The sequence below is a fragment of the Notothenia coriiceps genome, unplaced genomic scaffold (genome assembly GCF_000735185.1).
Source record: "Notothenia coriiceps isolate Sejong01 unplaced genomic scaffold, NC01 NC01_scaffold00003522, whole genome shotgun sequence".
NCBI classification, from domain to species: Eukaryota; Metazoa; Chordata; class Actinopteri; order Perciformes; family Nototheniidae; genus Notothenia; species Notothenia coriiceps.
This window is the reverse complement of record NW_011336223.1, coordinates 286,601-303,458: the sequence shown is the minus strand read 5'-3', so window position 1 is coordinate 303,458 and position 16,858 is coordinate 286,601. Positions and strand designations below refer to the sequence as shown.

The 16,858-nt window shown below is 39.1% G+C and overlaps 1 protein-coding gene across 1 annotated transcript in view; it reads left to right on the top strand.

The window, feature by feature from the left end:
- LOC104941602 (protein very KIND-like) overlaps positions 1-16,858 on the top strand; it is a 41,563-nt gene that overhangs the window by 7,012 nt on the left and 17,693 nt on the right. The window contains exons 5-9 of the mRNA XM_010766728.1: positions 7,671-8,285; positions 10,114-10,228; positions 10,741-10,812; positions 10,929-10,990; positions 11,092-11,250. Coding sequence (XP_010765030.1) covers positions 7,671-8,285; positions 10,114-10,228; positions 10,741-10,812; positions 10,929-10,990; positions 11,092-11,250 — 1,023 coding nt within the window. The remainder of the gene's footprint in view (positions 1-7,670; positions 8,286-10,113; positions 10,229-10,740; positions 10,813-10,928; positions 10,991-11,091; positions 11,251-16,858) is intronic.

Below are 16,858 nucleotides of genomic sequence, written 5' to 3'. Positions count from 1 at the left end.
TTCATCTCACCCCATATATGACACACTTCTCATCTTATCTAAAGGGACCCTGTGACCGGGCCGGACTCTGAAAAAGCTCAGTTGAGCTTTAAAGGTTGTTATTTTAATCTAGAAGGCATTATAAAAAAAAAAAAAACGTATTTGTGCGCAAATATTCTGTGATGTCTTATTGTCTATCTCCTTCCACCGCAGCCGGGCTCGGTTGCTGCCACGTATGCATGTGAGACCGCACGGGTGAAGCTGTCCTGGTTTTGCAGTCTTTGTTGTTGGTTGCTGTTGTTAGCATGCGGCTCAGCTGGGCCATGTTCAGTGTTGTCTGGAGACAATTCATTCTGTGGAATTGAAATCCTTTTAATTGAAATGATTTTGATCCCTCATTCTGTTGAGCAGGGTCAGGAATAAACTTCAATGCTAAAAAAAACTACAAGGATGTGGGAAGCATGTAACGTCCCAGTAAGCAATTGTTGGCTTTTTTTAATGGAAATAATTTGTTATGGTACATATTGAAATTGCACTTAATTAAAAAAACAAAAACAATGAAAAACACATTGTGTAAAATATGTTTAAACTCATTCCCTAGTGGTCTTCCGCAAACAGGGTCTGCCACTTTAGGAAACCGTTCCACTTACTTGCACATTTTCTTGAAATCAAACCAGCATTTATGAGGGAAGGTTCATTAAGGGACATATACATACTAGTCAATAGGAAAGGAAAAGGGGAAAGACGTATCAATCTCACATTTCAGGGCGCGCAGGCAACCTCTAATAGTTACAAATACAGTCACGTTCTCCTTGGCTAATATGAATAAGTATCTCCCTGTGGCATTCATTCAAATCAAATGTTTATTATATAGCCCAAATATCACAAATTTACATTTGTCTCAGGGACATTCTTCAGCTTTGTACCCAGAATAATCAGTATGACATACGACACCTCTGTCCTTAGCACCCTCACAGTCGTACACAGGAAAAACTGTTCCCAGAAAAAACCCAACAGTTAAAGGGGAACAGGGAGAAACCTCAGGAGAGCAACAGAGGAGGGATCCCCTCTCCCAGGACGGACAGACATGCAATAGATGCCGTGTGTACAATGAAAAGGATAATACATTTACAGCGAGGTCGACCCCAAATGTTGGAAAGACCAAATGTTTGGAAAGCATGTGTCTATAATAAGAAGATGAACCACGAGGATATCCATCCAGGACCTTATGATCCAGGACCACAGCAACAGGCAAGCCACGAATCAGCCCTAACTAATAACCTTTACAAAAAGAAAGGTTTTAACCACTCTTAAAACGGATAGGGTGTCTTTTTTGGGGGGGGGGGGGGGGTGACACCTAAATTTGGGTAAAATAAGCACCAAATCCCTCCATGTGCAAATGAGGGATTTCTTCCTCTTGTCATTTGTCCCATTTTTTGGTTCTTCTAATGAGCCTCCATGAACATTACTTGTCTCCTATTGAACTTAAGCTGAAAGGAACCTGAGGCTCGCGGTTCTGAAAAAGATAAATCGTGCCGATTTTGGTGACATGATGATTTATAAAGTTTCTCCTTTTTTTTTAACCAAATGATTGTCTTAGAAGTTTCATGATGTTTTCGACTATCCATCTGACAACACTACACATATTAAAATGTTATGATGTAAATGAAGCACCATAATTTCTACTCGTGTCCCAACCCTGCTTGTTGTGTTTGTAGCCTTGAATGTATTCATGAAAAAGATTACCAGGCTTCTATTCAAAGCAACACAATACTGCGAAGTGGGCTTTGCTTAGGCCGCCTTGAGGGCATAATATGCATAATTTGATGCTATGACAATGAGACCATCGATCAATAAAACAGTCATTATTGTTTAACATGTCATCTCAATGGAACAAGAATATACCTCCTCACATGAATTATACATTAAAAAAATAACATCGCCGTGGAATAAAATAATTATTGCACCAATGGCCAACCGTTCCGGCTAGTTTTATGGCAACGACAAAGCCCTTATTAACTACTTTAATCACTTCATAGTAATTGAAATACCAGTAAGATAACTGCAACATGGATTTAACTCTTGCCTTTAAAAATATGTAGTTTCCCCATCCCCACTCACCAACACTGATAATAGGCACTGATTCTAAGAAAAACGATGATCTTATGAGGGCGCGGTCTTTGTCATAGGCATAGGCGGTCCCGAGGGCGGCAGATCGGGGGGGCGCGGTAAGTTCTGAGGAAAGACTTTGCGATGTTTCTCATCCTAAGATGTCAGCTTGATGGTAACAACATTCCAATTAAGTCAAGTAACACCCTTTTCACCCCGTACAGTTTTCATTTCCCTGTACGATGGCCGCTGTAAGTGATGAAAGTGGGGGATGTTTACTTATCAGGCGCCCGCAGCTCACAGCCAAAAGTGCGAGCGAGCCTCCCGAGCGAGCCAAGAGAGAGAGAGAAAGAGAGAAGGGCGCGCATCGGTACCGCGGATTGTTGTTGGATGAGGCTGATAACTACAGCGTCAGTTGAGGTAAAGGACTCTGAAGTGTTTAGATAGTTCACTTTTTGTCTAAGTTATCTCAGTGGGTCTCAAATATGTTTGATCACAATTCATGTATAACACATATTCCAAGGCACCCCTTTATAATGATTAGATAAATAAAAACAGGTTTGAAATCATTCCAATGTATACTATAATGACAGTAAACCAAAAATATCGTTTAAAACTGGAGATATAAAAAAATAAATGCCATGAATAAATACATGTTAAATCTGGTAAAAATAAGATATAAATTAACAGACTTAAAATAAAATGCGTTTTATTCTTAGATAGCACCATTTAGAAGCGATTTTTGGTCGGGCCAAAGTGGCTGGTACATGTAATAAAAACACATTACTACAATCACAATAATATAACCAATATGTTTCAGTTTTTGTATTGTATTGTCCTTGTAGAGATTTTTCATTTATTCTTTATCATTCTATGTGTGTATTGCTTTGGGGTGGGGGGGGGCTTTGATCATTATGATACATAACAACAGGTCCTGTTTTGTGCAGTTGGGGGCGGAGCTTCATAGTGGAACGTGCAATGTTGTCCATACAGGTGATAAACATGGTGTTAACTAATGTGTAACGCCCACTTGTTAAGTTGAGGTTGCTAGCAGTTTATCGCTGATAATAGACGTGTTACATGTTATCTATTGCCAATGTATACAACAGCTGCATATGGTCAGACATTGCAGCACATGTTGGAACACTTGAGAAAATGAAAGTGAATAAAATCGCTTCTTTAGTCCCAGCGAAGTTAGCAAGAAGCTAGCCCTTACCTGCTAGCATTTAACAGGTGCATGCAGCTCGTTAACTCTCGCCTTAAACCTGGACTGCTGCTGCATTCAAACTTTCTCTTTTCTTTACTGAGAACAAGCTTCTATTCGCACCATGGAGTCCCGTTTAATTCAGGTAGGTAATTGTACTGTCTACCTGAAAGTTCTAGAAGAACAATAATGAGTTTGAAGATGTTCTCTCCACAGAGCACCGACACCTCGCCGCCTCCAGCTCTTTTAATGGTGAGTGCTGCTTTTTATAAACCACTGGCATCACTGGGCTTTTGTTCTTTTGCTGTCGTTGAATTTGTACTCGTCATGCATATGCTTTCCTTTGCTTACCTTTTGATTACTGTCGCTGTCCTTGGTGCTGGATGGAGCTGTGTGTTTATTGTCTGAGGTAGAATAAGTATTCAGGGTCTTTTAACAATACAAGTATATTAACGTCAAAATACTGCGTAAGAAGTCCTACATTCTAAAAAAATCTCACAGTAGTTCAGAAACAACATGTTCTTAAAGTATACAAAGTCAAAGTACTAATTCCGCAGGAAAAATGCCTCCATATGTGATATATTAACATATAGTATTGGACAATATTAGAATGTTAATTGTTGCATCAAGAACAATGTCACTGGTGTAGACTCACCCCAATGTATTCATGTTTAGGACTTTTAGAAGTTTGTGTAATAGATAATTGAACATTTTTGTGCCTCAAACACTTATTCCCCTTGTTTCATCTTTAGAAATGCATTATGTAATATCCCATGTGTTTAATGCTATATCTTAATCTAAAATGTGATTTAAGCCTTATAATAAATGTAGTGGTGTAAAATATATGATTAACCTTTTCAAATGTTTTTGAAGCAGAGGTATAAAGTAGTATTTTAGAGTTTATGTTGGCCTTTGCAGACCATTTTCATGCAAAAAAAACCTATACTACACACTACAGGAAAGGAAAGCATAATAGGCCCTCTTATAACTGAAGCGCAAGTACTTCAAAAGTGCACTTAAGTACAGTACTTGAGTAAATAGGCATAGTTGCCTTCCACCACTTGTTGTGTATTCATGAATGTGAGTTGTAGTTAGGTTCTGGACGCCCTTTTGGTCATTTCTATTTGTTTACAGCCATATATTCACAGTGTTGCCATGCAGTTGTCTTATGCGTATCCAGCATGTGTACATCTGAGTGGAAATCAGATTTGTTCTTTACTGTATATAAAGATTTTGGGTTGTTGGCCTGGACACAGCCTGGAACAGCTTAAATGAAACCAGGCAGCAGTTGATCCAGTGCAAGCTGGTGGTAACAAAGACAAATAGGAAGTCATACTGCCAGACTACTGTTCAGTGATCAGTGGGCGTGTGAGATCCTCCCTAGGAGAGAAATGGGGGCAGACAGAAATCCTTTCCATCAGCTGTGCACCCGAGTGATAACGCTGAAACTCACTTTCTCTGGGATGTCTTTATGTATTATTGGATCATGCTGTTATATCAGTCTACAATCCTGACTACCTGATCTTCGTCCCCTGGGATTTGTGTAATATTCCCTTGAAAACACTATGATATAAAAACGATTAATCTTTCTCTACTTTTCTAACAGAATGTTGATTTCTAGACAAAAGATTACAGAAAAAGAGTTCTAAATCAAAAGTTTCATTACAACGTGTTTCAATATTGGCTGATAGCACATTGTGCCACAAGATTCTGAGATATTTATACATTTTTCAGTCAATTTGAGACAATATCATATGCTCGTTTGACCTAATGAGTTGGCTTTATATCAGCTCTGAAGAAGCAATTAAAATAGAATTTGACAATTTGAATACTTGGCTCTGAAGAACAAAGGAACTTGGACGGATAAGGTGTATTGATTATCTAAAGAAGATGATATGTTGACGTTTCCTTTTAAATTAATGAGAATTAGAAAGGGAATCATTTAAACTGTATAATTTCAGACCACCATTGTTGTTAGAGTACAATTCCAAATCACACAAGTTAAGAATATTGTTATAAAAGGAAGCCAATTAGTGCTGTGGAACTATGTAGTTTGCACGAAAACAAACAAAAACCTGTTTTTAAATGTTGAAGTAAACAATCACAGCAACACAAACAAATCATTCATTCGCACAATAGCCCTAAGAATGCACGATGCGTGTTAAATGTAGGAAAGCTTCTCTGGCAAAGAGAAGTAGCGGCCATACGTAAACCCATGCCAACATATTAACTGAAAGGCCCTTGGTAGAACATTAGCATAACAATGCTACGAAATGCAGGCTAAAATCACAATTGCCTGAGTAAAATCAACCCGGTGCAGACATCATTTAAAATAAACATTATAAGCTTCACAAAGGCTGTATTTATTCTGTTGTTGCTGAATTGCATTATAGGACTCTTGTACTTGTCAGCATGACCTGTATAGTATGATCGCCACATCAACTTAAACAAATAGGGTTGGTTTTTCACTGGGAAAATAGCTGTTCATGGTCACAGATATTGATTACTCTGCAGCAATGTGTGAATTTTTAAAGTTGATGCTATGGCCTGAACGCAAACACCAAGGCGAGCGCTCTGACAGGTCGAGGCTACGGTAATTACAGCCTCATCCCTTATCCAAACACAAATAGAGTCCAGCGTGCAGAGCAGAGGGTGATATAGGGGGAAATATGCTGAGGCCGCTATTCTGTTTTTTATTTGTGCCATGTTGAAAAGCTTTCATATTTTCAGGCGCTGAAACATTTATAATTGCACTCATGCTTATCTTGGGAGCATCAACATATCGAGCATCCGTCATCATCCTGATTTGATGTGAAACACTGCATTCTAGGGCTTTCTGCATAGAAAAAAAGTAGCCAGCAAAGGTTGTTCAGTTGTTCTATTGCTTTTCCAACCCAGTTTAGATTCAACCACGCCCTTTTCCACATGGATGTAGCTCCGCACGACTGCGTCACGGATGAACAAAGAGAACGTCATTGTCCCTATCTAAATAATGTTCAAGTGATATGACATATTTATGAATCCATTGGCAAATTAATATTAACCCGTAGATGGATAAGTGGGTCTTTTTTGACCCGGTGAGGTGGTTTTCTTGAAGCATCTTTGTAAATACATTTTTTTATCATTGCATATTCCAGCTATTCCTCAAAAAACATGTTTTGGATATCATGCCATTCACATTTTAAATTGAAATGTCAACAAATTGTAGTTTTTGTATTTCTACCCCAAGCTTCCATAAGTGGGTCAAAAATGACCCGCATGCATTTTCTATTTGATCCTATGGGAACCTTTGATTCTTATCNTGCACGTCTGTCCGTCCTGGGAGAGGGATCCCTCCTCTGTTGCTCTCCCTGAGGTTTCTCCCATTTTCCCCCTTTAAACTGTGGGTTTTCTCTGGAAGTTTTTCAACTTCCAGAGAAAACCCACAGTTTAAAGGGGGAAAATGGGAGAAACCTCAGGGAGAGCAACAGAGGAGGGATCCCTCTCCCAGGACGGACAGACGTGCACGAGATGCCGTGTGTAAATCTTCTCGATTTACACACGGCAATGTATGTTCTCTTTTTCAACTTATCAAGAATCAATAAATACATATATAAATAATCAGATCTCTTAATGGAATCAATTGTCAAGGTGAGCAGAGCAGGTTGGACCAAAGTGCAGGACAGACAAATGTTTCAAACTGAAAATTCCCTTCATTTCAAGGCTCACTCCCTTGTGAAAGACTCAAGAATCCCACTGCTACCAACAGAAAACCAGAACTGAAATACATTCAAAACTAATCAGGGGACAAGACCCAGCTGGGCAGGACAGGAAGAACACACCAGGTGAAGAGCATCAGTAATCAGACAGGAGGGCAAACACAGAGACAGGAAGCAGACAGAGACAAAAGACTGGGGGTGAACACCTTTCAAAATAAAACAGAACACAAACAGATCGTGACTAACAATGTAAGTGGTAGTAAAATCCTTAATTAGTTAATGTATTGAGGACGTGGTAGGAATAAATAAAGTCAGGATCTTTTAATATATTCTCTTTTTCCACCCAATCATTTGAATCAAATGAATCCACAAATAATCAGATCCATATAAGGAATCAATAAAGGCATTTGTATTGATAAAATCGTATTAATTCCAATCCCAAAACAATCCCTAATAAATCATTTCAGAACGTTGGTGAAATAATAGTTTGTCTTGAGCCTCAATAGGTTCTACTTCTACAACCAACAATTCATCAGGAATTGATAAATGAATCAATAAAGATTCATATTGACAAGAGGAACCAATAATGGAATCAATAATTAAAATCTTATACATTTTCATTCATAGTGATCAGGATTGTTTTTGCCCTCAGTTGAAACACTCTACCTGTCAATGTGCAGGTGTGCCGGGACTGGGACTCCTCTCTGTGGGCGGAGGACATGGAAGGTGATGGAGACTGCACCACCTTGGCAGCTGAGTTGGACTGCAGGCCCCAGAACAGCTCCCCGGTGCGGAGGAGGGTCCATCAGAGGCTGAACAGGGGGAGGGGGGCTCTGAACCGCTCCTGCTCGGTCCCAGACTCCAACAACCCCCCCTGTCTCTCCCCTCCAACTCACGGAGATATCAGCGTACCCGTATCCGACCTCACAGAGATCGGAACGGATGAACACTCGAGCTGCGAGTCCATGTGGAGCAACAGAGTGCCGAGACTGGACCGGGGCAGGTCCTTTGAGTCGTACCCCCGCAGCTACACCGAGGATCATAGGGAGGAGTCCAGAGGGAACGAGGACGCTGCAGAGACATTCTGCAGCGGGGAAACCAAGGTCCAGGGGGGCAGTGATTGTGATTCTAAGGACTGCACCCAGGATTCAGCGTCTTCCGGTACTTCCTGTCAGGAGCTGGACATGGAGCAGGACTCTTCTGAGGACCAGAGCTCGTTCAACCACACCCTCTACATTCCCAACAACTACATGACCAAAAGCATGCTGTGCCTAAATGAAGAGTCCCAGGATGAGGTGAGACAGTGCCTGCTGGTTCTCAGACCACATGGGCAGATTTTTTCTGCACTCTTGTGTGATGTAATACAGTGGTGCAGAAATTAGTCCTAGAACCCTACACAAATATGTAATCACTGCACAGCTATGCAAAACGTCTGTCTGCAAATAAGTGTAGCCGTGAAAGAGAAACATAAAAACAGCAAACAGTCTTTAAGGTGGTGGTCAAACTCAGTCCAGAAGTGGGAAAAGTGTTTTTTATAAAGGTGTCTTCGTTAAAATGCCATAAGTAGTAGCTTGAGTTTAGCTAAATAAAAAGCTGTTAGTCCATGTTTGGAGTCCTTTGTCATCATGTGACCTAAATACAAAAGTGTGGTCATGTGCTAACACAGTGGTTCCCAACCTGGGGGGCGCGCCCAAGATCGCAGAGCACCAGGCCTCAGATGATTTGAGTCCAAATATCATTCAGACTTTTTTTTTTTTTTTTTAACATATAATTGTAACGCAATACATGATTGTCACTAAAAGCCTTGTCTCTACATTACAATAAAATATAAAAAATAATTGATTAATTAATTTTAATAAAAATTCAAGTTAGTAACTATTATAGCATAAAAAGACAGAAATGTATAATTCTTTCTTTAATAGAAATGTTTCTTCTGCCCGTAAAGTGTCCAAACCAGGCTTTTCTGGATAAGCGCATTTTTAAAATATAGTCATTGTCCATGCCGGTTTCAGTTGGATTATTTGTCACAGTTGCTCCGAACAGATCGGTTTCCCTCCATTTTGTTGATTATTTACGACTTTTGAATCCACATAAACACATCGGCAAAATCCGGCTTACTTTGAGCATGTGTTTTTAAAACATTTTAATCCCTTCGTGAATTCTTTCCACTTGCGCCATCCTTTAATTTCTTCATAGAGCGGGAATCCAAATTAATTAATCCTGAGTCCAATAACCATCAAAGTCACTCCAATAGTGCTCCTTAATTACGGTTTTGTCGTCCTTTAACAAAATACTTCACAATCATCCAGTTTGTGACAGTAGTTGTAGCATTTTAAGACTTTAATTACCGCTGTTGCTCCCCTTCCCCCCCCCCCTTGTGTGTGTGTGTGTGTGGAGGGGCGCAACTTCCAATAGGAGTCATTCGGGGGGTCTCTTGGGAAAAAAGGTTGGGAACCCCTGTGCTAACAGATGGCCACACTGTTGAATAAGGGGTAGGTGAGCCTATTAATTCCCTCAGGGCTGGGAAATATATCAACACTAAACTGATGAAGATAAATAAGGCTTATTATCACTTAGATTTTGGATAACTTAATATCATAAAATGGTGTCTTTTCCTGGTTTTAAAGCTCTATTACAATGGATGCATATACTTTTTCAAGGTCAAGACGGACATGCAACCATTTGTTTTAACTTCCAAAATGTAACTATTCCCTTTGTCATAGTCACCTGGAAGAAAACAATTTATAACATGGGTTGGTGTTTCACTTCAGCCCCTTGTGGCCAAAACATGCATTACACCATGGCAACACCTTTCTTATTGTTTCCATAGGTGAAAACAGCAACCTTTTGAGGGAATCTCCGATAACATTGGCAAACACCTCAATCTCATCTGTTCTTAAGTCATAAACACAGTAGAGAAATCAATTAAGATCAGAATCAGACTTAGGAAATGTATCACCAGGTTATTTTCTCAATTGCCTTTAGAAAAACTTCCATAAGACAAATCACTGTTGAAGAGAACTCAGAAAAATGAATTTGGAGTTACAGTTACAATAAGGCACATTTAGGCTCCAAAGCCTGTCCCTTAATCTCCTTTGAAACTGTTCTTTATTCTCTCTCCAGTGGATCTCTCTGAGGGAGCTTCTGACTCGGTGTGGACGGCGGCTGACCGTTAACGAGCTCTGGGCTCTGGGTTTCTCCTGCCTCTCCTCTCTGCAGACCTACATCGATTTTCCAGGTGATTAAATAATTTCATGCATGAAATCAGTTTAATTAACTACTCCTTTTAGAACAATTTAGAACTCAACATATAAAGTAAGGGCACACATCCTTTTGCATATGTCTCTAAAGGGCTCTCAACCCCAGCTCATTAACGCTCGAAATTCATCTGGAAACCTCTAGCGATAAATAGAAAATTACTTCCTAATTCCAATGGGAACCTTGTGCAATTTTTTGAAGTTGCATAGGAGTATCAACATTGTCAGACTTTATGACAATGAATCAGAAATCATGTTGTGTTAAAGTAAAAATACATCTGATTTCTCTAGTCATGCATTTTTTATTACAACGTTGCACGTGTATTGGTTTTGTGTTTAATATTGTGAACACGTTAAAAATGTTTTATTCGTTGACAACACTAGTATCTACTGTATTTATTTCTGTACCAGTGTTACATTTTCTTCCGTTCATCATGTGCAAGGCTTAAATTCTGTTGGCAATATCTGTTCTGATTTCTGTCTTTTCCATTAGCCTATCTATGCCTGGACACGATGCACGTGGGCTGTGAGGGAGAAGTACTTTTCTTGAAACCTAAAAACATAGGTTGGTTTACTTTTGTGTCCTACGGTGTAGTCTTCGGAGCTGTCTTTTGATATGTTACAAAAGTAAATCCTGTTTTTGGAGGCTGTTGTAAACTTAAATTAGTGTTCTTTACGCAGGATCCAGAGACGAGTTCTATCTTGCTCCCGAGTATCAAGAACATGGGATTGTGACCGAGAAGGTTTGTCTTACCAAATTGGTTTATGTGACAAACTAACTTTCTCTGATCATTTACTTTGGTTATAAGTTTTCCCTCCTCTATTCTCTTCTGTCTTGGCTCAGGTTTGTGTGTATGGGGTTGCTGCTATTCTTTGGGCTGCAGCCAAGTTCAGTTTATCACCTCATCAAAAGCTGGCGATGCCTCGCAAACTGAAGAGACTGCTGCTGGAGATGGCAAAGAGGACGCCCATTGAGAGACCTTCCATTGCCATGGCTAAAAGGGTATTATTTTTAATTTAACATTTTCTTTCAAAATCATTCGTTGTTCCCAGGCGGCAACTTCCTGTTCGAAAAAGTGAAGACTGCCCTAAAGTTGCATTACATTTAATATACAGCAGAGGGCGACTCCATCGATTGCGGTAAGAGTAAGATTGTGTAGAAATCCAGGGCCGGTTCTAGCCAATTTGGTGCCCGAGGTGAGATTTTAGATGGGGATACAACTCTAAAACACCCATATGAAAAAGATCTGTTTACATTTTAATAATCAAATAAGTATGTGAACATAACCAATAACCTACCATAGCCAATACAAAATAAATGTAACTTATTGTATTGTTGTTGTTCATTCATATCTTATTTGACCTAGTTAACATTTATTTATTTATACATATTTTTTTATCTCTCCAGTTTTAAACGATATTTTTGTTTTACTGTCCTATAGTATACATTGGAATGATTTCAAACCTGTTTATCCCAATAATTATAAAGGAGTGCCTTGGAAATATTTGTTTACATAAATTGTGATCAAGACGTTTGAGACCCACTGAGATAACTTAGACTAAAGTACTATCTAAAACCAGTGATTCTCAAACTTTTTTCAATAATGTACCCCCTTTGAAAAAAAAATTCAGCCAAGTACCCCATGATCAGCGCATAAAAAGTATTTGTTAGGGATGAAATTACTATATAAAGAGATGAGAGAAACAGCACAGCGCTGCACCATCAGCGTCTGATTTATTAAAACAACAACAGTGTAACTGAGAAACACTTAAATGCTACATTTCAAATGTTTACAATCTCTCACTAAATTCATGGCAAACCAATTTGAATCATCCAATAACACTAAGACGACATTAGTTGCATTGAACTGATCCTGTTAATAAGTTGTACTTACAATTTAGTGAGAAACATGGGCTTGTGCTTCACTGTGGATCTTTTTGTCATTCTGACAGGGAGGCAAACTGCAGTTATTACACTTCTCGTTTTGAAATATGTGTAACTGTTAATATAAAACCCACACTGCTCAAACTTCGTTACTTTTCCTAAAATTTGTATATTTATCTTTTTTTTTTTCATTAACATAAAATAAATCTCACGTACCCCCTACAGTACTCCAACGTACCCCTAGGGGTCCGCGTACCCCCATTTGAGAACCACTGATCTNCCACTAATGTACCCAATGCTGGATCGCATAAGCACAACTGCATGGCAACACTGTGAATATATGGGCTGTAACAATAGAATGACCAAAAGGGCGTCAGAACTAACCTACAACTCACATTCATGAATACACAACAAGTGGTGAGGAACTATGCCGATATTTACTCAAGTACTGTACTTAGTTGCACCTTTTGAGTACTTGCCCTTCAGTTATAAGAGGGCCTATTATGCTTTCCTTTCCTGTAGTGTGGTTAGTATAGGTTTTTTTTTGCATGAAAATGGTCTGCAAAGGCCAACTTAAACTCTACAATCTCTTTTACTCTGCTTCAAAACATTTGAAAAAGGTTCTCATATTTTTAACCACTCATTTATTATAAGGCTTAAATCATCGATTTTGAGATTAAGATATAGCATTAAACACATGGGATATTACTATGCATTTCTACAGATGAAAAAGGGGAATAAAGTGTTGAGCACAACATGTTCCAATTATCCTATTTACACAAACTTCTAAAAGTCCTAAACATGAATACATTGGGGTGGAGTCTACAGCAGTGACATTCGTCTGATGCAAACATTTAACATTCGTATATTGTCCAGATCACTTATGTTAATATCTCACATAGGAGGCATTTTTCCTTGCGGATTATACTCTTGACTTGTATACTTTAAGAAACATGTTGTTTCTGAACTACTGTGAAGATTTTTTTAGATTAGGACTTTTTTACGCAGGTTTTTTGAGCGTTAATCATACTTGTTTGTAAAAGACCTGACTCTTATTCTACCTCAGCAGATAACACACACAGCTCCTCAGCACAAGACCGCAGTAATCAAAGTAGCAAAGAAAGATATGCTTTGAGTACAAATTCAACCGACGCAAATAAGACAAAAGCCCGATGGATGCCAGTTGGTTTTAAAAAAAGCGCACTACCATTAAAGAGCTGGAGGGCGGCGAGGTGTCGGTGCTCTGTGGAAGAACATCTTCAAACTCTTATTGTTCTTCTAGAACCCCTTTCAGGTAGACAGTACAATTACCTACCTGAATTAAACGATCCCATGGCGAATAGACTTGTTCTCAGTAGAAAAAGAAAGTTTGAATGAGCAGCAAGTCCAGGGTTTAAGGCCGAGAGTTAACAAGTCCTGCATGCACCTGTTAAATGCTAGCAGCGGTAAGGGCTAGCTTCTTTGCTAACTCGCTGGGACTAAAGAAGCGTTTTATTCACTTTCATTTTCTCAAGTTGTTCCAACATTGTGCTGCAATGTCCTGCCATATGCGCTGTTGTCTACATTTGGCAATAGATACATGTAACCGTCTATTATCGCGATAAACTGCTAGCACCTCAACTACAAGTGGGCAGTTACACTTAGTTAACACCATGTTTATCACCTTGTATGGACAACTGCACGTTCCACTATGAAGGCTCGCCCCCAACTGCACAAAACAGGACTGTTGTATGTATCCAAATGATCAAGCCCCCCCCACCCCAATGCAATAACACAATAGAATGATAAAGAACTAAATGAAATCTCTACAATGACTTTTCCCTGTGTTTTTTATATATCTGTTGCAATTTATTGTCTTTTATTGTGATTGTAGTAATGTGTTTTTATTACATGTACAGCACTTTGGCCCGACCAAAAATCGCTTCTAAATGTGCTATCTAAATAAAACGCATTTTATTTTAGTTGTTAATTTATATCTTATTTTACCAGTTAACATGTATTTATTCATGCATTTATTTTTTTATATCTCCAGTTTTAAACGATATTTTTGGTTTACTGTCATATAGTATACATTGGAATGATTTCAAACCTGTTTTTATTTATCCTAATCATTATAAAGGGGTGCCTTGGAAATATGTGTTTACATGAATTGTGATCAAAACATTTGAGACCCACTGAGATAACTTAGACAAAAGTGAACTATCTAAACACTCAGAGTCCTTTACCTCACTGAGCTGTAGTTATCAGCCTCAATCCAACAACAATCCGCGGTACCGATGCGCGCCCTCTCTCTTTCTCTCTCTCTCTTGCTCGCTCGGAGGCTCGCTCGCACTTTGGCTGTGAGCTGCGGGCGCCTGATAAGTCAACATCCCCCACTTTCATCACTTACAGCGCCCATCGTACAGGGCAAATGAAAACTGTAACCGGGGTGAAAAGGGTGTTACCTTGACTTAATTGTGAATGTTGTTACATCAAGGCTGAAAATTAGGATGAGCCAAACAGTCCAAAAAGTCTTTTTCCCTCCAAGAACTACCAGCGCCCCCCAGATCTGCCGCCCTCGGCGACCGCCTATGCCTATGACAAAGACCGGCCCTCATAACGATCATACGTTTTTTCTAGAATCAGGCTATTTATCAGTGTTGGTGAGTGGGGAACTACATATTTTTAAAGCAAGAAGTTAAAATACATGTTGCAGTATCTTACTGGTAGTTCAATTACCTATGAAGTGATTAAAGTAGTTCAATAAGGGCTTTGTCGTGCCATAAAAACGACCGAAACGTTGGCCATGGATACAAATAATTATTTATACCACGGCGATGTATTTTTTTAAATGTATAATTATGTGAGGAGTATATTCTTGTTCATTGAGGATGACATGTTAAACAAATAATGACTGTTTTATGATCTGATGGTCTCATATGTCATAGCACTCCAAATTATGCATATTAGCCCTCAAGGCAGCTAAGCAAAGCCCACATTAGCAGTATGTGCTTGCTTTGAAAGAAGCCTGGTAATCTTTTTCATGAATAACATTTCAAGGCTACACAACACAACAAGCAGGGTTGGACAAGAGTAGAAATTATGGTGCTTCATTTAAACATCATAACATTTAATATGTGTAGTGTTGTCAGAGGAATACTCGAAAAACATCATGAAACATTCCTAACACAATCATTTGGTTAAAAAAAAGGAGAAACTTTATAAACATCATCATGGTCACCAAAAATCGATTTATCTTTTCAGAAACCGCAGCCTCAGGTATTCCTTTCAGCTTAATGTTTCAATAGGAGACAAGGTAATGTTCATGAAGGCTAATTAGAAGACCAATAAAATGGGACAAAATGAAGAGAAGAAATCCTCATTTGCACATGGAGGATTTGGTGCTTTTTTACCAATTTAGGTGTCACCAAACGGACACCCTATCCGTTTTTAAGAGTGCGCTTAAAACCTTCCTTTTTGATAAAGCTTATAGTTAGGGCTGATTCGTGGCTGTGCCTGTTGCTGTGGTCCTGGATCATAAGTCCTGGATGGATATCCTCGTGGATTCATCTTCTTATTATAGACACATGCATTTCCAAACATTTGGTCTTTCCAAACATTTGGTCGACCTACGCTGTAAAATGTATTATCTTTTCAATGTACACACGGCATCTATTGCATGTCTGTCCGTCCTGGGAGAGGGATCCCTCCTCTGTTGCTCTCCCTGAGGTTTCTCCCTGTTCCCCTTTAACTGTTGGGTTTTTTCTGGGAACAGTTTTTCCTGTGTACGACTGTGAGGGTGCTAAGGACAGAGGTGTCGTATGTCATACTGATTATTCTGGGTACAAAGCTGAAGAATGTCCCTGAGACAAATGTAAATTTGTGATATTTGGGCTATATAATAAACATTTGATTTGAATGAATGCCACAGGGAGATACTTATTCATATTAGCCAAGGAGAACGTGACTGTATTTGTAACTATTAGAGGTTGCCTGCGCGCCCTGAAATGTGAGATTGATACGTCTTTCCCCTTTTCCTTTCCTATTGACTAGTATGTATATGTCCCTTAATGAACCTTCCCTCATAAATGCTGGTTTGATTTCAAGAAAATGTGCAAGTAAGTGGAACGGTTTCCTAAAGTGGCAGACCCTGTTTGCGGAAGACCACTAGGGAATGAGTTTAAACATATTTTACACAATGTGTTTTTCATTGTTTTTGTTTTTTTAATTAAGTGCAATTTCAATATGTACCATAACAAATTATTTCCATTAAAAAAAGCCAACAATTGCTTACTGGGACGTTACATGCTTCCCACATCCTTGTAGTTTTTTTTAGCATTGAAGTTTATTCCTGACCCTGCTCAACAGAATGAGGGATCAAAATCATTTCAATTAAAAGGATTTCAATTCCACAGAATGAATTGTCTCCAGACAACACTGAACATGGCCCAGCTGAGCCGCATGCTAACAACAGCAACCAACAACAAAGACTGCAAAACCAGGACAGCTTCACCCGTGCGGTCTCACATGCATACGTGGCAGCAACCGAGCCCGGCTGCGGTGGAAGGAGATAGACAATAAGACATCACAGAATATTTGCGCACAAATACGTTTTTTTTTTTTTTATAATGCCTTCTAGATTAAAATAACAACCTTTAAAGCTCAACTGAGCTTTTTCAGAGTCCGGCCCGGTCACAGGGTCCCTTTAGATAAGATGAGAAGTGTGTCATATATGGGGTGAGATGAA